Consider the following 27,806-nt stretch of genomic DNA (forward strand, 5'->3'; position numbering starts at 1 on the left):
GCCTGAAAGTCAAAAGTGAGGACTGTCTGCCGGATGTCTGCTGAAAGTGTTCCACAGCATAGGGCTGACTTCTGCTTGAAGTCAAGACAGGTCTCTGTAACACGGGGGACAACTGACAGCACTTCTCCAGATAATCCCTAGATTTTACCTGAGAATACTGAGGCCTCTTCCAGCTAACAGGAACAAGGACATTGGAGTTAGACCCAGAAGATGTTGAAGAAGTGCTACGGGTGACAGGCATTATTCTAGGCTTTCCATCCCTGCCTGAAGAACTCTGTAGCTCATCATAGCGTCTCCCAATAATTGGAGTCTTAAAAGAAAACAATGAACAGTATTTAGCATTTTGAAGGGCTTTACAGTAAGAGTTTTTTGACCCTGGACCCACGAGAGGTGGTGGACTTTCCTTCCTTGGAGGTTTTTAAGCAGATGTCGGATGCCCATCTGTCATATATGGTTTAGTTAAGATCCCTGCATTTCAGAGGGTTAGACTAGTAGGTGACCCTTGGAGTTCTTTCCAACTGTACAATTCTATGATTCTACAATTCTATAAGGCAGGGCTGAAGAGCACTCCCTAAGCATCGCCCTCTGGGAACCACCATCCAAGTAGGTCCAGAACCATCACAAAATGGTGCCACCCACCCCTAACTCAGTCATTCCAGAAGGATACCATGGTCGATAGTATTGAAAGCCACCAAGAGGTTGAGAACAATTAACAGGACACATTCTCCCCCCCCCCCAACAGAGGTCATCATACAGGGATCAGTTTCTCTGTCAAAGCTGGGCCTAAACCCTGACTGAAGTTGATCTAGAAATTAAGTCTCCTCCAAGTGCACCTGGATCTGATCTGTGGCAACCTGTGGCAACCCTGGATCTGGTTTGTCCAAGAAAGGGAGATTGGCAACTGGCTGGAAGTTACCGTATTTTTCGCTCTATAAGACACACTTTTCCCCTCCTAAAAAGTAAGGGGAAATGTGTGTGCGTCTTATGGAGCGAATGCTGGCAGGAGGTTCTGCTCAGTGCTCCCTTTAAAGAGCCGCATGGAGCGTGGGGAAAAGCCCCCAAGAGCCGCACACACACTCCATGCGCTCTTTAAAGGGAGCACGGCTCTAGGGGGAGCCTTAGCTACGCATAGCCTCTCCTGGGCAGGGGATGAAGGCTCCCCTTGCCCAGGAGAGGCTGCACGCGGCCAAGCAAGAAGCCAGGACAGCCAGCGGGATCGCTGTGCTGCGATCCCGCTGGCTGTTCTAGCTTCTGGCTTAGCCACTCGAAGCCTTCGCAGGGCATGGGGAGCCTTCATCCCCGTGCCCTGCAGAGGCTTCGCGCAGCTATCCCTGGCTTTTGCGGGAGGTGGGGGAAGGGACAGAGCACGTGGCTCTGTCCCTTCCCAGAAAAGCCCCCAAGAGCCGTGCTCCCTTTAAAGAGCGCGCGGATCTTGCGGAAGGAAAGCCAGTAGGCTTGCTTTCTCTGAAGCCAGGAGGGCAAAAGGGATCGGTGCGCACCAGTCCTGCTTGTTCTCCTGGCTTCAGGGAAAGCCCCGCAAAGCCTCCTGAGGGAAGATGGAGGAGCGCTCCCTCTTAGCTCAGGATGTTTTGCGTTGCTTTCTTATTTCTTGTTTTCCTCCCCTAAAAACTAGGTGCGTCTTATGGTCTGGTGCATCTAATAGAGGGAAAAATACAGTACTTAGATTCTCCAAATCCAGGGAGGGTTTCTTGAGGAATGGTTTTTACCACTGCTTCCTTTAATCAGGCAGGGACAGCCCCTCTCTCACAAGGAGGCATTAATCCCCAGCCTGGCCCAGCCAGCTGTCCCCTCCCTGCTAGTTTCTATCAGCCACGAGGGGCAACAGTCCAAAGTGCAAGTAGTCAACCACACAATTCCAAGTACCTTGTCCACATGCCTCATTGAAACCCATGTTTATGTGCTTTAAAATGACACAGTATTTCTATTTGCTTCAGCTTTCAAAGGGATATGCACTGGACACACAGATTTATCGCAACAAAAATATAGTACCTCCGAAATATCAAAATGGAAGTCTAACGTTTTCCCAGGTAGTTCTTTGGAAGCGTTGTTCCATACACGATGTATTTCCATTTTTGAAAGATCGCTGTGCTGCTGGTAGGAGGGCAAAACCAGGCTTGCTGAGCGCGAAACTACCAACTTCAATATATTTAGGGCTTCTCGCCAATGAATGCTCTGGAAACAATTTTTCACAAATATATAGATTATATATTAAGTGGGAACAAAATCTACGAGAAGAGGAAGAACATCACACACAATAAAATTACTTACTATTAATTAATTACAACGTAACAATTTGGGTGCTCAGTAATAGTACTAGTTTCAAATGCAATACAGGTTTGACAATATATAAACAGAATGTATATATACCGCACAGAGTTAAATGAGAATATTATTATAATATATAATCATCCTTTTCAGACCATGCATTAATTCTCCAACTGAGAATAAAGAGGACTGAATCAGCTTTGAATATTTTTTCCTGTAACGCTGGAATTAGGCACAGAATTTTACATTCTTATATTCTTGCCTTTTTTTTGAAATCATTTTTAACTTTTGTATTTCCTGCAAAAAGCAAAGAAAACTTGGGTAGTGTTTGGACAGGAGTCTGATTTTATTTCAAGTATAATTTAATTGCACAAACATTTCCCTGAACCAGGATCCTTCCTCTGAGTGACATGTTAAGGATGGAGGGGGGAAAAGGGGATCTGGAGTGCAGTGATAACCGCAGTACTTTTGCCTTTTGTTTGTGCTCTCCTTTTCCTTTGCCTTACTCCTTGCAGAAAAATTCCAAATTGTCTTGAAATATGTATCTCAGAAGCAGAATGAATCAGAGTGTTGTTGTTGTTGTTTAGTCGTGTCCGACTCTTCGTGACCCCATGGACCAGAGCACGCCACGCACTTCTGTCTTCCACTGTCTCCCGCAGTTTGGTCAGACTCATGTTTGTAGTTTCGAGAACACTGTCCAACCATCTCGTCCTCTGTCGTCCCCTTCTCCTTGTGCCCTCAATCTTTCTTTGCCAACATCAGGGATGAATCAGAGTAAATGCATGCTATTCTGGGTGTGAATTCTGCAACTGATTCTGAATGCAGAATTTGGATTTAATCTCTACAGAAGTTGGGGCTGACTAAAGCAGCAGTGGTGGACTTTGGAGTTTCAAATTTCAGCAGCACCCTGTGCAACGCTAAGATTCGGTGCCCCCCGCCTCTCACGCTCCTTTCTACAGCATTGTTGTGGCGCCCCCTGCAGCACGGCACCCAATGAGGTCAAACTGGTCATGCTACCCCAAACCACCTCTGGCCGCAGCATACGTGCAGCAAATCAGACACAATGCCAAAGCATAGCTTGGCACTATGTGAACAAGCCTGGTCTGTGTTTTCTTCTCCACTTCCCCAAAATTCCCCCTTCTCATTTCTCATGTGATAGTCTGCCACATTTCAGAGGAAAGGTTTGGCTTGCCACTAACTTAGGAGTGAAAGGGAAAACTAGGTTACATGAGGCCTTTATATTTTATGTGAGTGCATATAAATCCTTTTCTAAATGAGTGAATAAGCACTGGTTTTTTACACAAGCTCTATGAGGTGCATGCAATACTTACCTGCACATATTTTTCAATGGTCTTTAACACCTCCATGTTAAACTGTTTTACGGGAATGCCTGATAGGTCCATATAACTAAGAAGACTATAGATTATCTGCAAAAGGGACTGTTGCATGCTGGGAAGCCCCTTTTCCAGCAGCTGTGAGAAAACATAAACAAAATCATAATCCTTACATTAAAAACACACAAATTTTGCTGTTAAAGAGGTAAAATGGTGAGAGATGTGGGAGAAACGCAACGTTTCACTTTTCTAATCATTCCATCAGTGCTAGCATTTCAGTTTATCTGGTGAAATAACCTCTCCTCCTCTCCCGCCTTTCACTCTTATGGGGGTTCTCCCACCCCCAGAGAAGATTTGGGGAGTGTAGCAGGCAATTGGTATATGTGTGGAAGAGTCCCATTGCACTAGTGGGACTTGTTGAACTGGCTCCTGCTAGTACACCTATTTAGTTGAATCCAGCTCCTGGATAATAACTCTGAAGATCATAGGTTAGAATCTTGCACATTAGTGCACTCGGCTACATACAGATAATCTATTTCGTTATGGAACTCAGATGCAACGTTCTGAAGGAACTCACTTTGCGCCAACTTTTACAATAAAAAATTAACCTATGGAACCTAAACATCCTCATAGTTCATTATCTAAGCCAGCCTACCCACAACTACCTTGTTTAGCCTTCTTCCACCATTGCTAACCTCTGGCCATGTTGGTGCATCAAAAGCAAATGTGCTAACTTTCAAAAGCTGGTGCCATTACTGCTTTTTAAATTTCCAAGGAGATTTTCAGGTGTTTTCATGCATCTATTTTGTATGTCCTTCAAACAAACTTGAGCGTCCAGACCCAAGTTGTGGAAAGGAATACCAAGAGCTCAATATTTATATAAATCAAAATAATATAACACTTGGTAATGCTATTCTGGTTCTCAGTGAACAGTCACAGGAACTATCATAACAATTCTAATACATGGAAAAAGAACTCACTTGTGTATACATTCCTTGTACAGTCCAGGATGATAAATCAGCATAATCAAAACAATGCTGTAGGAGAGGCAAGATGACAGTTTTTCTTGCACTCCAATGATAGAAGCAAGGAAACTCTGGTTTGTTCAAAAGAGGCTGACATTTTATCAAAAACTGCACATCGCAAGGCTATGCCAGGCATAGGCAAACTCGGCCCTCCAGATGTTTTGAGATTACAGTTCCCACCATTCCTGACCACTGGTCCTGTTAGCTAGGGATGATGGGAGTTGTAGTCCCAAAACATCTGGAGGGCCGAGTTTGCCTATGCCTGGGCTAGGCTTACGCTGAAGTACATTCCAAAAAGAATGCAAGTTTATGCAGAAGTCAGTTTCATTTATTTCAATGAAACTTATCCCCAACTAAGTTTCACAAACCCATAGACTTGATTAGTCACAATGCTTTGTTTCGTAAACTTTCATTGCACACTGTGACAACATCCCTGGCAACCTTTAGAGCAGGGATGGTGAACCCACAGTCCGAAGGGGGCCCGCCAACTGGTCCTTCAAGCCGCAGTCAAATCAATGCATTCCAAAGGCACCTGTTCCCCACCTTGCAAAAACTTCGCTTTGTCCTCTTGTGTGCGTCTACCGCCAGGTTGGAGGTTCTCAGGAAATAGGAGGGAGAAATCCATCCTTTTCCCTGAACACCTCTAACCTGACAGTATGCAAGGCGAAGAGGCATCTTTGCGAGGTCAGAAGCAGGCACCCTATCACATCACCGTAATGCGGAGGGCTAGAAACAGTCATTTATGCTTCAGAGAATGATCTGTGAACAGCAAAATAGAGTGTTTCCTATCCTCCCTGTCACAGCGCTGTAATGAGGGAGCTGTCTCTCTCTCTCTCTCAAACAGTTCAGAGAAAGAGAGCATTTCTGCTGTTTATGTGTGTGTACAAGAGAAGGTGCCTCTGGAAAACAGGTTTATTGAGCATTCATCCTGATTTGCTTGCACAGAGGTTATACAATGTCTGCTGTTTATTATGCATTCGTTCTAATTTATTTATTTTTAATGGTTAATATCTGTTCTCAGAGTCTCCTGGGGGAGGCATTCCTAGCCTTTGGGTCAATTGTACACACACAAATACACAGGAATTCCTTCGCTGAATATTTGGGAACATAATGTGCAACCCCTAACCAGAACTAAACCCAATTCACTTCAATGGGGCCTACTCCCAGATAAATGGGTTAAGATTACAGCCTTAGGAAAGCTGCCAGTAGAAGACAGAAACGGACTGAGTAGTAGAAACATACCTCAGCTAAATATGTAACCATGTTCAGAGTAGTATCAGCAAACGTTTCATGAAGGTAACGGCAAACGACGTTGACCCAGGTTGCACAGTCTCTCGTGTAGCTGTGAGTTTTATAAAGAGTCATGACGTGGGCTAGGTTTGACAGCTTGGGGTTCTTTTCTTCTAGGCAGACCTGGTGACATATAGGGAACATGAAAGTTATGTTAACAGCAATCCAAAAACAATCCTGGGATTTAATTAGACCGACGACGAAGTGAAGATGGATGGTACCTGAGCAATCCTTTCTGCAATATCCTTGCAGAACTGATTTGGGCCATCAAAGTGCTGAATTAAATGAGGCAGGAGGCACAGAACATTCAATGGAAATCCTGGCACACACAAAAAAGTAGAAATTTGAGAAGGCATGAATAATACAGATTTCAAACTGTACTTTATGCTGTCATAATAAAGGCATATATGCCTCCACTTTAAAACATCCTGTATTTACATAAAAGCATGTCAAGCGCATGCAGTGTGATATTATATTTGGAGGATTAGTTTCTTATATGCAAAACATAATGATTATTATCAATTGCTATGAGGGACATATTCCTTATAATAGATACTTGACCTTTTAGCTAAAAATGCAGAAGAAACGCAATCAATCAATGAAACAGAACATCTATCGACTGTACCTATGGCTTGGGAGGAATCCACCATGGACACGCGTGAAACTGGGGTCAACAAACTGAAGAGCTGCAGCGTAAGGTCCGTGGTGGTAAGGGAAGTGAAACCTTTCAGCAGCAGCTGCTGGAGCCCTGAGAAATCTGTCCACTTCAACTGCCCTTGCAGCTTTTCTAGCTTTTCTCTGTTTTCCACTTTATCCAGCGGCAAATGAACAAGCAGCTTATTCAGCAACCTCAGCGCCATTAGATATTCAAACTCAAAATCGGATTCCATCAAAGCTACAGCAACCCAGAAGATGGTGGCTAACAGGTTCGTAGGGTTGTTAATATTGTTAGGGTCTGTGAGGCTGTCTTTTAAAGAGGACGAGCTCCTGGTTTTTGGGGAGAGGCCCTGCTGAGTGCAAGCCTGTATCCTGTCGAGGGTGGCACTGCGAGGAGGGTCGGAGGATCGGTCCACATCCCCGAACTTTTTTGGCACTGAAAAGCTCCTCTGGTGCCTGCTGCGCTCAGCGGTTGCTGTGTTGCCACCTGAAGCTCCCGCATTGACATTCAGCTGCCCTGTACTCTTCCGATTTGCGGTCAGCTTTGAACTTGACGTTAAATCCGGTGATGATGAACTAAGCAAAACAAATCAAAACAAAAGTTACTGGGCCCAGTACTTGGAGATCCATGTGAACAGGAGCTGCCCAATTCAGCTCAACAGTAAAGAAGGCCTCACTCAAGCAATCCCACTCCAAATACAAAACACTTCTCAGCAGTTAAGTCAATTCCTCTTCCTTTTTTGCTCTACAAATAGGAGCACTCATATGCACACTTTGGAGTCACTGGATCCAGACAACGGCATTAAGAGCAATTTCGGAAGGCCCAGTTCTAGACTTGGAGTCTCAATGTACTTTCTATTATGGAGATAAAGCTTTGCTGCCTTTACACGATGTGCAGAAACACAATACACTGAGGGAAAGGAGCACGAATGTGCAAGTATGTTAACGAACGTAAGTTTTATAGATTTGAGAATTTTGAATAGAGGATATGGGTTACTTGAGTGCAGAATTTGGTTATTTATTTATTTTTTAGAGCAGAATATACACAACCTATACCTCAAGAAGATATAAACCAAAAGGAAAATATGAGTAAATTAGATGCAAATAGAAACTGATGCAATCATTGGTAAACCCAGCCACAACGTGAAGACTAGCGTCTCGTGGGCAGGCTTTGGGTTGTGGTCTGCAGTGTAGTTACATGAGGCATATACGTAGGAATTTTTTGCTGAGAAAGCTGGCTTGGCCCAGAAATGAGCTCCATTCCTAGCTGTTGGGTAAGTCTTCAATTAGACTAGGAGGGAGGTGCCTGTATATTATAACTGGACCCTCATTCTGAGGACTTTTGCTGCCTGCCCAGCTGCCAAATAAGGTTAGGCTTTTAGGTAAGATAATATACTGGGGAAGTTTCACATAGAAGGGGCAGGTTAGAAGAAGAGTTTGGATTTGATATCCCGCTTTATCACTACCCTAAGGAGTCTCAAAGCGGCTAACATTCTCCTTTCCCTTCCTCCCCCACAACAAACACTCTGTGAGGTGAGTGAGGCTGAGAGACTTCAGAGAAGTGTGACTAGCCCAAGGTCACCCAGCAGCTGCATGTGGAGGAGCAGGGAAGCGAACCCAGTTCACCAGACTACGAGTCCACTGCTCTTAACCACTACACCACACTGGCTCTCTCTCCATGACTGCATATATGGAATGAATGCATGCAATCTAAATTTTCAGTTCTCCACTTTTCTCTAACAGGTGATAGGAAATGACATCCCTCCAAGGCAAAGTCTGCCTTCATTAGATTGGGAGGACTTGGCCAATGCCTCTGAAAAAGCAAATCAAACAAGGACAACACAGACAAACTGGGCTCTGTATCCCATCATCCTCCACATTCTAAGAACCATCATCGCAAATTTATTAAAGGGGGGTAGAGGAATGCTCATGAAAGAGTTGTGTCAGAGATCTGTCAACGCAGACGCACATGAAACCCAGCCTTGACAATATGACACCGAGTTAAAGCCAAACACGCCCATTCATGTGGCACCCAGCAGAATAGTTTCCTCTGTGGGCCATTTAAATAAAATGCCCATCATTCTGCTGTTTGAAAGAATTAGTAAAACTGCTGTGATTGGTGACACAATGGGAACAGAGGTCACCATTGCTGGGAAGGAAGAAAGGAAGATGCTCTTTTTCCCTTCCCACCAGTTGCAGTTCTGTTCTGTATTCCCAAACTTCCAATCTCCTGAAGTTAAGTGGCACAACTGAGATGGGAGAGGGAAGAAATATGGGAAGAAATATGCTCAATAGAATACTTTACTGATAACCATGAAGAATGGTAACTACTGATATCACAGATTGGACTTTGGTAAACTTAACTAGATTGATCCACTGGGGGGGGGGGTGAGTTGGGATTTTGCTTTTGTATATTTTTCTCTCTTTTTGTAATTTATTTGTTTTTAAGAGATGAGGTAAATAACACTCATACATCATTGACTTCTGGTCCCACTTACCCTTAAACATTGTGTATAACCCTGAGATGGAAATGGACAATAATTCAAACTTTATTGCACCGACTTCTTTTGGTGAACTATGGTACACCTGAAACCTACGCTGGGGGTTACATTACAGAGATGGCGCCTAAAGCCAAAATTGTGTATAGTCAAAACACAATGGGTTCAATGGTGGGCGGGATTGCCAAAGCCTTTTTCCTCAGGCACCCTCCCCCTTCCTACCCCCTTATTGATTTGAAAAAAAAACTTTTTGTAATGTGCGTAAAGCTGAATGTGCACAAGTTACCATACTTTTCCGTGTATAAGACGAGGCTTTATTCTTAGAAAATTATGTTCATAATCAGGGGTAGTGCACTGGGGGGACATGGGATTGGTTGATGCAGCGAGTCAGAGATTGTCAGCAGCTATTGGGCGTGTTATTGGTGGCTGCCTCAAGGGCTGTTGTTGATTGGCTGTCGCTGCAGCAATTGGGCAGGCAATAGGTGGCTTCTGCCGGCGAGGGGACAGACGATAGCTGGCTTTTGCGACGCATGTGAGTGGCAGTGTAGGTGATGCTGGTGAACGATTTTTGGCAATCCCCCCCAAGAAGCTCAACAACTCTGGGCAATCCCCCCATTTTCTTAATTTTGAGTCCCCCTAAAAAAGTACAGTAAATGTGCGTAAGTTGTGGGCTTACTGTGTTGTGCAAGAGCAGTGAGTTTTGTGGTTTTTGGTACTGAGCTAGGCAAAATAATCAACAAAATATTGGGGGGGTGTTGCAGTGTCTCTGCCCCAAAACTGGCAGTTTTGCACAGCTAGACTTCTTGGCTTAAGACATCTCATGAAGAGATCTTTTCCCCTTACAGTATGCGCTATTATATAGCCTTTCATGACAGTGTTCCAGATGTAACAAGGACTATGCTGCTAATTTAGATTACTTGCACGCAGGCTGTTTTAACAAATGGGGGTTGAGTTTAGTTAATTGTGCCATCTTTCCCTGTGCAGTTCAGAGGGTGCTCTGCCTTAATAACCTGGGAGTTTTACTGAAAGGGCCCTTATAACTAAGAGGCAAAACTCCTACCGAGACAAAACTGTCAAAAGATCACTGTTCTTCAGGCAGTCGTACAGATTATCCACAGTAGCCTCTAACGTCAGCAGCGCTTCCATAACGTAGCCCTGCCAAAAAATGCAGAAAGATGGTTACTTAAGTATGAATGCCCAGCCCTCTTCAGCAGTATTCAATATGCCTGCCATCTAACGTTTAGTGTTTCTCATATAATGCTGTTAATCATAGTTATTCGACCTCTGGAACTAAACTCTGAAAAAGACGGACCATTTATGATGAATGGCTAGTTCTGGATAGTTTGATAAACATCAATATTAGCTAATTTTTTAATTCATTAAGTAAGCATGACTTCAGGTTCATTAATTCAGTTTCATTAATGTGTGAACAAAAGAAACTAAAAGTCGGTGCACGTGATTATATCCCTGCTATCACTCCTTTGGTAAAAAACTCATAGTGAGCACCTTCTCAGACCTGGAGCAACACTGGATAGATTCCACAGTGCATGAGATGTCAGGAAAGACATAAGACCTGCAGTCTGTCCTACTTTGTTGTACAAGAGTGTTTTTCATTCTCTGTACTTTCCAAAAATAACTGAAGACATTTTTGTTTCAACAAATATTTCCACCTGGATAAAAAGGTCTCATGTTCATTTTTAAGCTGTGATTTTTAAAAAAATAATAATTAAAAAACTAATTTTAGCTGTTTTTGGATAGATGTGTAAATTACCTTGGCACCCATGTAAAAGGTGATTCATATTTTGGTAAATAATAATAATTCTCTCTCAATTTCTCTTTGAAGATTCTCATTTGTTGCTCCCAAATACTCAGCTCTGTGTTGCTGAAGAGAACCAAGAATGCAATGTTGCCTGGAAAATTTTAGCCTTGTATGCATCTGCAGTTCTCAAGAGTTATAGATGTTAGCAACTGCTGTCAGAACATATGCGGGAAACCATTATTTATCTCTTTTGTTTTAAGTAGAGGGCATTCCAAGGCAAGTCTTTTCCAACTGCTCCTGCCCATGAATCCCATGTCTAGTCTTGCTCCAGTTCTGAGAAACTGAACTCTGTGCACTGTGATGAAATGGGTTTGCTACACGCCGCAATTGTGAAATCATGAATAAACTCAGTACTGCCAATTTCTTTTTTAAACTCTCCGTGCAATGCCACCATCTAAACAAATTAGAATCCAAACATTTTCTTCTCCACACATCACAACGATGTTTAATCAGGACTTGTACAAAATTTATTGAAGAAACAAATATGCGAGCAATGGGAATCACTTTTAATGTCTCCGGTAGCTTTGCAACGTTTTAGCAAATTAAGTTCCAGTCGTTTCAAGCAAACACGGCATCATTTCAAGGCCCTGAGAGTAACGAAGAAGGGTGATAGCTCTAGAGCACATGATACCATAAAAAAGGCTCTCTCCCCAGCCGCCATCCACCTCACTGTATTTTTCATCCAATTCAGGAGAGGCAGTGGATGTGCTGGATTAGTGCCTGGGCATGGTAATGAATTGGATGAGAATTAATAAACTGAAACTCAACTCAGAAAAAAATTGAGGTAGCGGTGAGGGGTGGTTTGTTTGTTCTGGTGAATGGTGTTCAACCCATTCTGAAGGCTGTTGCGCTTTCTCTAAAGGACTAGTTTTTAAATAGGAGGTGTGTGTTTGATGATGCACCACTGTCCTTAGAGGCCAAAATGGCTGTCGCGGCTATACTTGGATGGAGACAGCCTGGGCACAATTACCCACGCTATGTTAACCTCAGGCCGAGATTCCTGCAGGATGTTGTGCACGAGGCCTTTGAAATTGGCCTGGAAACTGCAATTGGTCCAAAATAGGACTGCCAGACTGTTAACTGGGACTCTGCGATTTGATCATGTTTCTCCAGTGCTTTGTCAGCTGTGCAAACCCCTGGCATCGCTAGGTAGGAACAGGAAATACTCCTATTCAAAATTCTGGAGAACCAACTGCAGGTCAGTTCAGACTAGACTGATTGTTTCGCTCAGTATGAGGCAACTTCCTCCGTTCTTATGAATGCTGAAGTATATTTGTACCTGAATCTCCTCTCCATGTTCTCCTATAACTTCCACTAATCTTGAAAGAAGATCTGACAGTGCATGTGCAGATAGAGGTTGTTTTAGAGCTCGAAATATCTGGAAAGAACGGCCAGCATAATGTCTTGAAGAACTGGAAAGGGCTGTTTGCAATGCAATTTCGCTAAGATGCTGCTCCAAATGAAAACCTAAAGTGGAGGAAGAAAAAATTTTGTACTGTCAAATGGCAATCGATAAATAATGTGGGAGCTCACAAATTTTAATTTACGATCATTAAAAATTATGGTCAGGCTAATTATAAGACTGGCTGCAGATGTAAGCAGCAATAGCTTTAGGAAAAGAACTTGTGTGATGATAATTAGGGCAAAGGGCTGAGGTCAGAAGCCCAGGCCAGGAGTTATTTCCTCCTGCGAATCCAGGTAAAATTCTTCCACCCAAACAGTATACAGTGGTACCTCGGGTTAAGTACTTAATTCATTCCGGAGGTCCGTTCTTAACCTGAAGCACCACTTTAGCTAATGGGGCCTCCTGCTGCTGCCACGCCGCTGGAACATGATTTCTGTTCTCATCCTGAAGCAAAGTTCTTAACCCGAGGTACTATTTCTGGGTTAGTGGAGTCTGTAACCTGAAGCGTATGTACTGCTCATGGGGAGCAAAGACAGGGTTCTTGACATCCAGAGTGAAATGGCTAATATGAAAATATTTGCACCATCTGAAAATTCTAAAGATAAAGCAGACTGCATACAGAAGTTCCTAAGGCATCTCCAGGTTGGGCTGGGAAAATTCCCTTTCTGAAATCCTGGGGAGTCACTGCCAGTCCTCTAGTGCTCCTCCAAGTGTTGTTGGCCTGGGAGGATGGAAATCGTAATCCAACAATACCTGAAGAGCACAGGTTCCCCATCCTTGGTATAGGCAATACTGAACTACACAACAGACTTGATTTGGTATAAGGCAGCCTATGCCCCTATTTTATGTGAATAATCACCTAAAATCAGTCCATAAAAATTAATATAGGTACAGAAGTTCTCCCCTGCCCCCCTTTTTCTTAACACTACAAAATGACAATTGCTCGCAGGGATGGTATGAGAGAAAACAGTAGGAATTATTCAGCAAAACAGCACCAGTTGAGGGTCACCATAAAAACAACAACCAGTTGATTCAGTACCTGATTTGGAATCTTTAAAGACAGAGACAACATGACGCAAGAAGTTGGTAAGCTGCTCTGCACTCTTTGTATTCTGGTTCTTGGGAGTGATGTCTTCGTGGCACCAAAGAGGACCAAACGCCCTGAAAAGAAGAAAACACACAGGCATTTTTCTTTAGTATCCAGTTTTTTTAAAAAATGTATAATGAAGCTGCAGTGTTGCCTCCTCTTTCTCCTAAAGTGAGAAAAAAGTGGATTCCATCCCATTCATTCCGATCCACATTTCAGAAATACAATTTATCCCATCCTTACAAAGTAACTTATCTTTTTCTTTTTACTATGATCTATTTGAGATAATAGCAGAGCTTCAGTTTTCCATGGCAAGCGAAGTGCAAAGCAAAAGGAAATTTATGAAATGCGAATGTCAGGTAGGGCTGAGATGAACCTTCTCCCATTTCAACTTTTGATACAAAAGCAATACTTTGGAGCAGTGGGGGCAATGCTCTGTGACTTCTTCTCCCACTCACTTTGTCTGTGCGAGCCCAGCAAGCAGCTAGTTCTGCACATTTTGTTTCTCTTAAACTGGGCCATCTTCTTCCAAGGAATACAGATCCCAGTCAATCAGGGATCAGATGCCTACTATGATGACATCACTAAGGACAAATGAGCCAAATGGAAGTAAGGGCTATGTTTTCCTGCATTACTGCATGGTCGGAGGTGGGCATGCACACCTGCTACCTGTGTCACTGCAGAAGTCATCATACAAGAGGGGAAGGTGAAGTGCATCACTGCAGCTGATACGGTCTTACTATACTGTAGCCATTTCATTGCCTGTTCTGGCTAGTGTTAGTTCAACCAGGCAAGTGCTTTTCCAACCTGCTGAACTGCAGTTGCTCCTCATCTAGCACCCTGTTGAGCTGTAGTTGTCTGGGTAAATCCCACCACCACCCCCTCCATTCCTGGCAGGGTAGTTGCTGACGCAGCACAGTGTGTGAATACTTTCACCCGTGGCACTAAGAGCACCCAGAAAAATCACCGAAAGTGAGATCACCGCTGGCAAAACAGCATAAACAAGCGCTTCCCATTTCGTCTCAAGTCATAGCACAAGGCAACTATAGATTAGTTCCTCTACCATTGGAGGTTCTCGCTCCTCCCACCAAACCCTCAAGTTATTAAAGGATGTGAAAGAGAGGACCAAACTTGGAACTGAATACAATTATCGGTAGAAGCAAGTGGCGGAGAATTGCAGAAGTATTTCATTTTACTTTGCTTCTCCGCAGGATTTAAAATAGTCCTCAGGCCTCAAGTCACTGACGTTTCTTCCTTCCCACCATATTAGACCCCAGTCCTTCTCCACTTGACTTCATTCTATCAGCTTCTGGTGTTCCAACATCACCCCAAACCCCAACCTTTTGTAATGAATCATAGCATATATAATACATAAATAATGCCACCCATTTGCTTAAGATTCACAAGTGGGTATAAGCACCAAGCAGGAGGTGTTCAGAGAATTTGCTGTAACTTTTATGCAATAGTGACAACCGCTTACATTTGCACCTATGTTAATTTTACACGTGGTCTTGTTACATCGAGTTAGAAATCCCATTCATGCTATTTTCATTGTTTTACGGTTTTCTGTGATTTTGACTGTTGGTTTCTCATGTTAAGACTGAAACGGCGGTTGGTTTTAGCTGCAAAAGCAGAACAAAGCACCACAGACTTGGCAGCTTTGGTAACTAATTGGAATGTGACTCATCAGCCAAACAGGCTACATATTTTATTATTATGGGAGCTGGTTCTTTCACAGGTTCTGTCTGTGTGAAATTTGCAACCATTTTAAATATTATTATTTTTACAGAATTATCTACAAAGGTCAGGAAACGACTGGGAATGTGTTATGACTGCGTGTTTGCCAGAGACTTGTGCTGGAACGTATTCCTTCATCTGATTAGGATACAGACGCATTCTTCGAAAGGTATGCTGCAGCAGAATGCACAGTATCTTTGCTCTGATGTGATTACCTGGTAGTCAGAAACTCAATTAGCTTGTTTGCCTTTTCATCTGTCTCTACGGCTGGGTCCATGTCTTCTATCTCCTGGGTGATCTGAGGGAGGTTCCCACTGCTCCCTCCAAGGCTGATGCTGGAAGAGGTGGAGCTGGAGCTGAGTCCAGAGTCTGGCACGGGAGAAGACTGATACTCCCTCAGAAAGTCAAAGCCACCTAGCAGCAATGGAGAAAAAAGATAAGCATGGAATGTGCAGCCGAGGTCAGAACTCCCCTCAAGAGTCATCGCAGGGCAAGAATGTCTTTGGTAATAGTTTTAGCTGCCCTGAACCCTCACAGAACCGGGAGTAAATAACAGAAGAGACAGCGTGATCAAATCTGTGATCAGGAGCTACAAAACAGCTACACATTACGTATCTTGTGGTTTTCAAATGGTGCATGTTCCTTTCTAGAAGCTTGTCTAAATATACAATTTTCATTTTTATTATTAAAATGAATAATAATAATAATAATAATAATAATAATAATAATAATAATATATTTATACCCCCCCATCTGACTGGGTTTCTCCAACCACTCGGGGCGGCTCCCAACAGAATATTAAAAAAACGATAAAACATCAAACATTAAAAACTTCCCTAAACAGGGCTGCCTTCAGATATCTTCTAAATGTCATATAGTTGTTTATTTCCTTGACATCTGATGGGAGGGCGTTCCACAGGGTGGGCGCCACTACCAAGAAGGCCCTCACCTCACGCAGTGAGGGAACCGCCTCGGAGCTGGACCTCAGTGTCCAGGCTGAACAATGGGGGTTGAGACGCTCCTTCAGGTATACTGGGCTAAGGCCATTTAGACCTTTAAAGGTCTTTGAATTGTGCTTGGAAATGTACTGGGAGCCCATGTAGGTCTTTCAGGACCAGTGTTATATGGTCTTGGCAGCCACTCACAGTCACCAGTCTAGCTGCCGCATTCTGGATTAGTTGTAGTTTCTGGGTCACCTTCAAAGGTAGCCCCATGTAGAACGCATTGCAGTAGTCCAAAGCAGGAGATAACAGTGCACCACTCTGGTGAGACAGTCTGCAGGCAGGTAGGGTCTCAGCCTGCATACCAGATGGATCTGGTAGACAGCTGTCCTGGACACAGAATTGACCTGTGCCTCCATGGACAGCTGTGAGTCCATTTATGTAAGTTTTGTGTGAAATTCTTCAAGCCACAATGGCTCAAGTGTGCAAGTAAGCCAAACCCAAATTGTAACCACTGTGCTCTTCTCTTGCTGCTGCACTATGAAGACCTAAGCCATGGTTCAGTTTGGCTGGCATTAAGTCTGACCCTGGGCTCATGGCTTGTCTTGCTCCAGACAAACCATGAGCTGTAGCCAAGGTTTGTTCCTGGCTCCCTACTCATAATTGTTTGTCTAGGGAAGGCAAACTACAAACCTGGGTTGGGATGTACGCTTAGCCAGACCGTATCTTAGGTCTGGGTAGCCTGACAGCAGGACTGTGGAAGGAGTTAACTGAGCACAATTTCTGCTGCTAAGTCCCCACATAGTCCGCACTTAAAATGTGCTTGGCTGAAGGTTAAATGCACGGAGGCATCACTTGATGGAACTGTCCCCTTATCTGGATAACATTTCTTCCTCCCATTACACAAGTGTCAAAGCCCCAAGCCCTGGTTCTGAAAAGGTTGAGCAAAAAATGCAAGCTTCGGCCTCATAATACAAGCATGTCTATGAATTTGATCCTGTTTACAATGAGAAAAGAGTCATAGAAAGAGCCTTCCTTAGCCATGTGCTACAGGCCACGGTGGAGAAAGGAGCACAGGCAAAAGTTTATACGGACTGAAATTCAGAATAGGAGGAATTTGTGGGTGGAAACATCACACATCATGAGGAGAAGCTGGAAGGACACAGCCTGCTCCTCCGCTGTCAATGCTAGATTTGGACCTTTCCTTCAAAAGGATTTCTAGCTGCTGACTACTGCTGACATATGCCACCCTTGGTCTGTAGTTCTTCAAAATTATACCTGAGCTATAGGTACAGTCTCTGTCATATCAGGACGCAAGGATTGATGTGGAATACATAAACAGCAGGAGGGACGAAGGAATATGTCCCTGCCTGTCCTTGGCAGGGTGTTAACCCATAGTTGCCCTGAATGCCAGCCAGGGAACCCTGGAAGCTGCATAGCAGAGAGAAGGGGGACGGACACACCTGCCCCTTCCCTATGTACAGATTCACTGAGCCAATCACAGCAGGTATGAGGAACCTTCAGCCCTCCAGACGTTGCCAAAATACAACAACTATCAGCCCCAGCAAGCATGGCCAATGGCCAAAAGGAACTGCCCCCCCCCCAAGGAAAAGGAATGGTAAAATATAAAAATGTATTATTTGTGCACAACAGTGCTTGACAAACTGCCTTGAATGCGGCAAGTCGGAATCTTAGGTAGTGTTTGCCTACATTCTGTCTGAGAGGTATTTGATAAAAAACCCACAAAGGCTACCAGTCTTCATTTGCTCTAGCTATGCACCGAAGCAACTGATTAGCAAAGGTGAGGAGATAAACATGTCAAATTACAATTCCTCCTCTTTTTAGAGTTCACAAAGTTCAGTTCTTCTTGCATTCAACGAGCAGAGTTCACATGCCATTGATTTTTTTCCAGAAGCATTTTTAAAATAACTGTTTGCAGACGAAAAACAATCCTGTGTGCTCCTTTCTCAATCTGAGCTCTCTTTCCCTTCCACTGCCCCAAGGTAGCTGTACTGATTTTGTCTGTATCATTTGACTGCATCTGTTTCCTTTTTGAAAGTCCAATAAAAAACTATTAATTAAAAAAAGCAGATACATTTTTATTCATGCTCTCAGAGACAGTGAAGCATTGCACTTGTTTGTTATTCCATACTGCATGTTGAGATACTTATCTGCCTGTTCTCTTCAGCGTGACTTTATCTATTTTAGTTAAAAGAGCCTCCACTACGACTAGTGACAGGACAGTAATAAGGTCACAGATAAGCACCCAGTGAATGTATGTGTAGTCATTTTACCTTGTTATTCCTTCTAAAGGTACGGGGCACATTAGGACACAGAAGCAATCCTTGGGCTCCTGTGCTTTCTCTCTCTTTCCCAGGTGAATTGTCCACCATAAAAAGAGACAGATTGAGTCATGCAATTAGGTCCTACTTGTGAGACGTTGCTTAGAGGTTGCATGCCTTACGGAGTTTGGCACCTGAACTTGAGGCTGACTCTTGAGCTCCACTTCTTGTTCAGAGGTTACACACATAGCAGAAGAAAGCATGAAGCCTCAAGCCTTTCTTTCTTTCTTTCTTTCTTTCTTTCTTTCTTTCTTTCTTTCTTTCTTTTTATGCACATGTGTGGAATTGCCCTTAGATGTGCAGAATCAAACAATCTAAAAGTCCCCTTGAGTGCAGTCTGGAGGAAACAACAGTCTCTCATAAGCTCTATTTATTTTAAGGCATTTAGACAGGACACTTACTCAACAGATTACAACCAGAAAAGAATATTCCATTATTTGTTCAACACCCAATTGGGGATACACTGGTATAATAATGCCCTATACAGTATATAGGGCATTGTACCAGTGTAACCAAACTGAGTGTAGAACAAATGTATTGCTAACACAGAAAGAGCACCATAGGAGTACACTAGGAACAAGTCAAAACAAAGCAGATATATACTCTATCAATTGCTTGTTGTTACCTGTATAGAAATATTCAGGCAAGTATGCTGATTGTACTGTGAGAGTCTTTGTTTCATTCATCTCTCTGGTCTGGAGAAGCACTGAGGCAATGGCTTGAAAATTGCTGTTGCATGACAGAGCAATCAAAAGATGGAGAAGCAGCTTTTTACTATGCTCAAAGACTTCAGGGCGGTAATGGTCAAGGCCTAAGGGAAAGCAGTTAATGGCAATCACTGAATATAAAGTATAAACAAGTTAACAAGTTCCAGATATAGCAAACGATCCACATGCCTTTAGTACAAAAACAGACAAAATACAGGGTGTGCTTCCTCTTCAAATATCTTGTTTGAATTTAGTACCTGTGAAAGCTAGGCTTGCACCATTTAATCTGTTAGATAATCAATTAAAAAAACTTTTTGATTGACTATAAAGCTGCCCTTGATTTCTCAAACAGAAGGTTTTAAATATGCACATACATTATTTTTAACAGAAGCACTAATACAGCATGAGCTATTGGGAGCCTTGGTTATTGAAACCAGGTTATAGAAAGGCACTCCAAAATCCTGGATGAGCCCACTCAGGAGGTTTCATGAAGATCAGGGCTGGAGAATCTCAGGCTCAAGGACGAAATGCAATCCTCCAGATCTCTCTGTCTAGCCCACACCCTCCTCCCTAACCTTGCCCCTAAGCAGACCTGCTTTGTAGTCTCTTTATGTGTTTTTGGCTGGCTGGAATGTGCCCTTGAACTTAGATAATGCTTCTGGCTTGCCTGGATGGAAGACAGAGGTTGCGTGCCAGTGTGTATAAAGCGAACATTCACATCTGTTGCTCTGTTTGCTGTTGCCCTACCCACCACTGGCATGCGGCCCCCTGAAGATTGCCCAGAAGAGAATGTGGCCCTGGGGCTGAAAAAGGTTTCCCACATCTGTTGTTAGAGCATGGGGTATATAAGGTTGAACTCTCTAGAACACAAGGAAGCCAAGGGCTACCTGCTAGAGCCATCCAAGTAGGACTAGAACCATGGAAAAGCATCATCGCCCACTCATGAGCCAAATAGTTGTTCTAGAACAGGTGTGGGGGACCTTTGGCCCTCCAGATGTTGTGACTTCCACTCTACCTGTCTACTGGCCATGGTTGCTGGGGCTGATGGGAGTAGGGGTTCAGGAGCATCTGGATGGCTACAGGTTCCCCCACACCTGTTCTAGAGTGATATGCTGTACTTTTGCAAGTATCTTTTTTCAATTCTTTTCCTAAATTATTTCTGAGATTATTTGCATCATTCCTGACTGTTTGGAGCCATGGGAGAACAAAGATTCCAGCATAAAGTAGCAGTCTGCTACTGTTTGATGCTGCTACTTCCCTGGCACTCTGATTGCTTCTTCTTCATATAGTATATTTTCCAGTTTGCCTTGCTCTACAGTTGCAATTGCTCTTGGGACTGGACTCTAAACACTACTTGTTTCAACAGTACTCCGGCCATTCTTCTGAGTGACGTGATATCATTATGCATGTATCATTAAGCCAAATGCAGACCCTCAAATTGGGTACTCTTTCTAGTTTCCCCTTACCAGTGGCGTAGCGTGGGGGGTGCAGGGGGGGCCGGCCGCACCGGGTGCAACATCTGGGGGTTAGGGTTAGGGGGCGCAAATCCATGGGTTAGGGGGCGCAAATTACTTGCCTTGCCCCGGGTGCTGACAACCCACGCTACGCCACTGCCCCTTACCCTTATAAGTCTCCTTATTAATTTCACTTTGATTCTGTCCCTGCCCATCTCCATAGTTTGTGCCAACCAGAGGTAAGGGTTGTACGACCTGGCTCAAAGAGGTTTTTGAGGGGAACGAAGGAAAGGTATGGAACAGGCTGGGCAACAAAAAGGGAGAAGATGGATGGAATTTGCAGGTTCTATGGCTCAGCTGAGAACTTGGGAGAGGACCTTTCCATTCAATTTATCCTAGAAATGCATCATCTGTGCAAGTTGCTGGGGTGGGTGGGAAGAGAGATTAATTTTTCAACTTTGTCAGATTGCTTCCTATTGAAGGATGACCTGGGGCAACCCAGTCAGATGGGCAGGGTATAAATAATAAAATGTTGATGATGTCCTGGCATGTGTATATTGGGGCATGTGACCTAAAGAAAGTGTGTTTTTTTAGAGACAGGTTGTACTTGTGAATTAGTAACACACACACACACACACACACACACACACACACACACACACACACTCTCTCTCTCTGTTGGGTGGCCCAGTTGGTGATTTAATCCTGTCAATATGTTTCAGAAATATCCAGTACATACTTAGAACCAGGAGTTCCTTTACCACAGAGATCATGAAAGTATTCAGAGTAGGTTAATTCCCTGGCAGGTTTTTTTTTTTAAAAAAAAAACATCCTCAGACAAAGATAAAACGAAAAAATCTGGTGCTGGTCAGAAAATGTCAGGCTGTCTGCTCCTGGCAATAAATTCAATTTCACTTTGAAGAACTATGAGTTGAGAAGTTCTGTTTCCTAACCTCCTGTGAGCATAGGTCAAATGGTTTATGAAAGATAATATTTACTGATACAACAAGAAAAGGTCTGGCTAACGAATTTGCATTTAGTGCTTGCAATTCCTTCTTTCAAACATTTATTAATCTGTTGATAACCATCACTTCATTTCTCTCACTCCTTTCATGCAATACTGGAATGGGGGGGGAGGGGCAAAACAAGGTGTTTGCAGGCTTTTTCAAAGGTGTTTCAAATATACGCGATTTCACTTAAGCGTGTGTCTTGGAACGTAACCCCCGCGTAAATGGGGAGTTGCCTATATTAATAACTAAACAAAGGGAAGGATTCAATGTCACATTCCTCTTATCATTCTGTCAGAGCAAACATTTCAGCTTGCTGGATGGTCTTCCCTTTCCTTCCTCTGTGTGCTGTTTCTGGAAGTTTCTTCTCCTACAGAGCCACCGGGGGGGGGGGGCGAGTAGGGAGAAGAGGGGGGCAAGCCCCACTGCACAAGTGGAATAAGATCTTGGGACAGTTCACAGTCCACCACTAGGACTCATCAGTTGAACTTCCTTCAGAGTCAGTTAAAAATTTTACATTCATACATTTTGTACTTCTATGACGAATAAAATATCAAATCAGCTTCAGGGGCAGGGAAGAAACAATACTTCTCTTGAGTTTACCATGTAAACTGCTGCTTTTCATAAAGTTATAGAGCAAAAAGTCGGAGGGAATAGAGTAGCTTGGGCAGAGCTTACAAAACCCCAAACAAGCATTTCTGGGATTAGCCTCTGATAAAAATGAGAATACTGAAACAAAAGCCTGCAAATGAATGAAGGTGGAGGGAGACCATGTAATATGGAGCATCATCTGCATTAGGAACTCAAATTCAACTTCAGTTCTTGCTTCTTACCTAAGAAGAGAGCGTGCAATAATAATGGGAGGTGGAGGGCCCAATCTTCTCTTACACTGTGATCTACAACCATCTCGGTCATGAAGATGACAGCAATATTGCACCTGAGAGGAAAAAGAAGATGAACCAGTTCAAAACCTGCAAAGGCAAATGAGGGGGAAATGGCAACAATCACACAATAGCTGATCAGAGAGTACCAGGAGTTATCTGAGGCGCAATACGGTCACCTAAGCAATGGTGGATAAAATAAACACAATGTACTTGGTTGCATGGAGGCACTGAACATTAACACACACTGTACTAATGAGGTGAAATAGTAGAGGCATATAGAAGAATGTTCTATAGAACCAGTATATAGAAGCATTCAAGGTCATGGTAATTATGCGGCCTGCTGCATTGATCTGGTTTGATTAGTTGTATTCTTTCAAATGTGACGGTTATGTAGTTTAATAATATTTTTATTGCTTTAACCAGGTACTGTAAACCATCATGGCCTCTTCAGTGAGGGGTGGTTTTAAAGATGAAGCAAATGGATATATTTATTCTGAAACTTGACGCACTGACAACAATCCAAAACTTGGCCAGGGAGCAGTGGTTCCATCACCATGTCTGAAGCCCTGTCACTCAAGCCAACCAGGACAGAAAGGGGGAGGGTTTCATTCATTCTTTTGCTACCTTTGAGTCTGTAGGGCCTTGTCAGCAGACTGCAGGGCTTTGGATCCAGCAAGGCCAAAGCTGTTTAGGGCTTTCAAGGTCAGCACCAACAATATGAATTATGCTCGGAAATGTACTGGGAGCCAGTGTGGATCTTTTAGGACCAGTGTTATATGGTCCCAGCGGCCACTCCCAGTCACCAGTCTGGCAGCAGCATTCTGGACTAGTTTAGTCTTCCAACATTCAGTTTTACTGCATGTTCATGAGTTCTAGTGTTATGTTATTCATGTTACCTTGGCATGTGAACTTTTGGGAGCATGTATTTCTTATAGGTTCACCCTGATAACTAGCACGTGAAACTTTGCTGAGAAATGCCAGGGCTGCAGTCCTCTGCCCTGCCCTGCCATGACCTCGACCCACATCAGCTCTGGCGTGGGGGAGGCAAACAAGTTTCTGACACAATGTCAGAAGCTTTCTGCTTTTAAAAAATGTAATTAATGTGATAACAAGTCACGATGTCTACATTTAGCCTCGAAATCAAAATGAAATTATGCCTGTCAGTGTAGATTATATAAGAAGGTAATTTCGATATAAGAAAAGCACACAGAATGTGACAGGAATGCATTAGGCTGGAGGGTGGGGGCGCAGGGAGTACAGATCCTGCTTTTTAAATTGGGTTCGTCATCATCTGTCTGAATCTTAAAGCAGAATCACAAATTAATTCTCCCAACACACTATTAATGCGCCTATTTCACTTTTGTTGGGAAAAGTGACACGCTACATGTCTCTTACAGCAAGATAAAAGATGGTTTCTAATGCAGAACATGTCAGAAATGTTTTTAGGACTGTTCAGATGCAATAATGTACAGTTAGGAGACAGTGGAGGCAAACTGTTTTGTAAGACAGGTAATGTTAACATACACCTTACCTATGAAGTGGCCCTCGTGGTGTAATAGTTTCTGGGAGGTAGTCAACAAGAGGTGCCCAGCACCCTCCATTAAATGGCATCGGCAAGGGCTGCGGCTGTTTGGTCTCCACGATATTCAGTAGCCAACTTGTGTATGGAGACACAGGATCATCTGCAGAGTAATATATTATGATAACTTATTATGTAGGGAACCTGGTGGTGTTCCGACTTTGAATATTTCAGTGCAGACAATGCAAACCAAACACATGCCTTTAGCCTTTTATATTGAGATACAGTCATGCCTTGGGTTTCGCACAGAATGCGTTCCGGAAGTCAATCCGACTTCCGAAACATTCGGAAACCAAGGCGCATGTTCTGATTGGCTGCAGGAGCGTCCTGCAGCCAATCGGAAGCCACGCCAGACATTCGGCTTCCGAGGCAAAGTTTACAAACCGGAACACCTACTTCCGGGTTTGCGACGTTCGAGTTCCGAGTTGTTCGTGAACTAAGTTGTTCAAAAACCAAGGTATGGACAGCTCTGTGTTGCTGGAGTATTTCATTTTTTGTTTGTTGATTTGTCTTGCTTCCTTGTGGCCATAATGTTTTCTGAAAACTGGTACACAGAAAGTGTTTATGGCTATGCCAAATCAATGGTGATGTTTAACAAACCTTAATGCAGGTATTGGCACAAGTAGTAAGAATGCAAATTATGTTATACCATTTGAAGTACAATTCTTTTTGGCTTTTTTTTTTAAGCAATGAAGGATCCTGATCACAGAGCTTCAACTACTCAAAGAACTACAAACTCTGCACAATCCTGCCAAATTTCAAAAAATGTAGTCCCCTTGATTTCAATGGGAGATATTTAAGCACATGCTTAATTATTCTGTTGAAACCAGGGGGACTTGAAGACAGCCTTGACTGGATCATGCCACATCACTCACAAAATGAAATGTAAACAAATGTCAGGTCATACTTTTGTCATCATCGTAAGATCCTCCAGAGCTATTGCTGTATCTTGACTCCAGTCGATTATGTGCTCTGATCACATTGCTGAACCTTGGTAAGAATGAAAGAAAATGTCAAAATCATAATCTGGGCTCAAGAGGGATTATTCTGAAGGTTCTCAAAAGATCAAACCGACAATCAACCTTCTCTGAAAAACTGGCTTACTTTGAGGAAACTTGGGTGGTAGCATTCTAGCTAAACCAGACTGTAAAACTGACAAAGTAATGCAACAGAAAATTCTAAACCCCCAGGTGTGTTAAAAGATATTTGAAGAACTGTATCACTAAGACATTTTGCTGATACAGGACACATTACCAAAGAATTATGACAAATGTTTCTCTAATCTTCTGACTGGACTTCAGTAGTGGAATCAAAAAGAGAAACAGTCTAACATGCCACCCTGCTTTTGCACTCTTAAATAATTTCTAGCAAGTTTTTGGTAGGTCTGTAATACACAATTTATTTATGCACACTTGAAGAAACGGGCAGGCAAATGCTGGATCAAAGAGAAATAAATGTTGTTCTGAATGTTTATGCCATGCTTTTGAAATTTCCAATTTAAACAATACTGCTACACATGCTTTTGTAAGGAAAAGGAAGTGTGTGTTGTCCAGAAGCAAAATGATTTATTCGGCAGTTCTTTATGCTGTCTCTTCTGTTGATAACTCCATCTAGGTCAATCTATACATACTGTCTAAATTACACTGTTCTAATCACTGTGGTGTCTCTTTGTTACCAGGTGTACGTAATGGAAAAAAAATATTTTAGTCAATCAGCTGAAATCTTGTATTCAGAAGTAACACTGAGCTGACGTTACCAAAAGCCAATCTCTCCCCCCCCCCCCATTTAACTTATGAGCAAATATGATTTCTGTCTTATGTGTGGCCAATTTCATTGCCAAACAGATAGGCATCAGACCACCCAAATTTGGTATTGGAAGGAATTATATTTTAAATTTATGAATATGCAGTTTGCATCAGTTGCCTGATAGACCTCAACAGATGTACTGTGAAATACTCCAGCTGGATAATCCAGCCTTTCTAGTTCAGGGAATTCATGTTTGAGAAAGAGACAGACAGACAAGCAGGTTTTGATTCAGCAGACTACAAACCTTTCATCTGTTTCTTTCACCATTCTGTTATCTTCAATGTCAGGAAAACTATCTTGGCCAGCTACTACCGTATTACTGCTTGAAGTGGTTCCTGTACATGTAAAACAAACATATATTTACATATATATAAAAACCCACACAAAGTACTTAAGTTTGAAAGATTCAAACAACCAAAACAACCAAGCATTAGACAGCCTGGTGTAATACAGAAATAATAGACTATGAATGCACAGCATTAAGTCAGCACCACACCACAATCATCAGCTTCTCAGAATATCCACACATATTACTTTGGTATTTGTGTTACAAGAAAACAGGTATAATGAAGTGTTTCCCCTTTGTACTCCCCACTTCCATTCATTCCCTGTAATTAATGGGTTATTAGAATGGGAGGTTAGGCTTAGCACGCCTCCTGAGCCATTGGAATGTCAAGGTCATATGGGGGGGCGCTTAGTTCCTTGAGCCCTGGGGGAAGCCATTCTTGAACGTCCTGGCTCTGTTTCTACTGACCCTGGTGTTGTGGCATCAGCTTCAGTGGGCTCCAATCTCCTAGCCTCAAGGTTCGTGGCCCCCCCTATCACCAGCATCAAGCTCAAGAGTCAGGGACATGGTATGGCTCCTTAGCTGGTGACACTTTAGCCTCCAACTCAATGTCCTGATCACTGGCGGATTCTGGGATTATGGCAAATTGACTAGCAGGTATTATACATTTCTTTGTTGATGAGATAAGGGAGTCTGAGAAGCAACAAGGGAGGAGTTGGGCTGAAATTTATTGTAATACTCTGTTCCTGCTTCCTCCATTCACAATATCGCGTTGCAATTTATTAGACGGGGTGCTCAATTCTTACCAGAAGCGGCTGCTGAGGCCTTGTTGCTGGCAGTGAAGCGATAGAACGGCGGATTGTCACAATGCTGAACTATGGGGTTCACTGGATCTGTTTGCTGAAGCTCAAACAGAAGTTCTTCCATTGTTTGAATAGTGTTGTTCCGACATAAATAGATGGCAACTTTTTTGATCTGAAGAAAAAGTAGTATTTAGCAGCCTCTACAAACTGTATCTTAAAAATGCACATTTTAAGTATAATAGGCACATGTGCATCATTTTAGCTTTGAAAGGATCTAAGATACACCCATCAGAACTATGCTGATCTACATATCCAATGGGCCATAAAATCTGTCTACAATTAGGGGGTGACCCAAATAAAGGGAGGTATGAAGAAGATCATGGATGCAGAAATTTTTACCTATGGAAGATACATACTTGGAAATGCATTATGGCTGAAAAGACAACAGTTGTTTCATACTTTAGCTGATGACGTCCGTACAGTATTAGGGCTTGGAGTTCCACAATTATATTTGGCATTATGCTCCTACTTTCCTGCAGTATAGCATCTGAATTACTCTACAAACTGAGATAATTTAATTTATTAAATGCATAAGACTGATGCCAGTAGAAGCATATCTTTCTACAGACAACTGTTTTGCTTAATAGGAACAATGGCTTTAATCCTAAAATAAGTTAAGGGAGTTTAAGAAAGCAGTCACTGATCAGGTGACCCTGTCTGTCCTTGGGACACTTAAAGGGATACAACCCATCTTTGGATGTCTCCCTCTCACTCAGAGAAGTAAAGTTTCTCATCCCCTCCATCATTTCAGCTGCCAATGTCCTGCAAATACCCACTCTGGAGGGTCAGAGGTCACTCC

At 42.9% G+C, this 27,806-nt stretch overlaps 1 protein-coding gene across 12 annotated transcripts in view; it reads right to left on the bottom strand.

Annotated features, from left to right (window-relative positions):
• The window catches only part of FRY (FRY microtubule binding protein), a 193,732-nt gene that overhangs the window by 27,425 nt on the left and 138,501 nt on the right, over positions 1-27,806 (bottom strand). For all 12 annotated transcript variants that reach the window (XM_083608908.1, XM_083608906.1, XM_083608907.1 and 9 more), the window contains 16 exons: positions 26,951-27,119; positions 26,103-26,193; positions 24,960-25,042; positions 24,005-24,155; positions 22,423-22,526; positions 19,047-19,232; positions 15,354-15,552; positions 13,354-13,475; positions 12,189-12,376; positions 10,151-10,245; positions 6,561-7,168; positions 6,157-6,254; positions 5,888-6,058; positions 3,618-3,758; positions 2,011-2,193; positions 149-310 (listed from right to left, as the gene is read on the bottom strand). In XM_083608908.1, the coding sequence (XP_083465034.1) occupies positions 149-310; positions 2,011-2,193; positions 3,618-3,758; positions 5,888-6,058; positions 6,157-6,254; positions 6,561-7,168; positions 10,151-10,245; positions 12,189-12,376; positions 13,354-13,475; positions 15,354-15,552; positions 19,047-19,232; positions 22,423-22,526; positions 24,005-24,155; positions 24,960-25,042; positions 26,103-26,193; positions 26,951-27,119 (2,751 nt within the window). The remainder of the gene's footprint in view (positions 1-148; positions 311-2,010; positions 2,194-3,617; positions 3,759-5,887; positions 6,059-6,156; positions 6,255-6,560; positions 7,169-10,150; positions 10,246-12,188; positions 12,377-13,353; positions 13,476-15,353; positions 15,553-19,046; positions 19,233-22,422; positions 22,527-24,004; positions 24,156-24,959; positions 25,043-26,102; positions 26,194-26,950; positions 27,120-27,806) is intronic.

This window comes from Podarcis filfolensis (genome assembly GCF_964270895.1).
Source record: "Podarcis filfolensis genome assembly, chromosome: 4".
In the NCBI taxonomy this organism is placed as follows: domain Eukaryota; kingdom Metazoa; phylum Chordata; class Lepidosauria; order Squamata; family Lacertidae; genus Podarcis; species Podarcis filfolensis.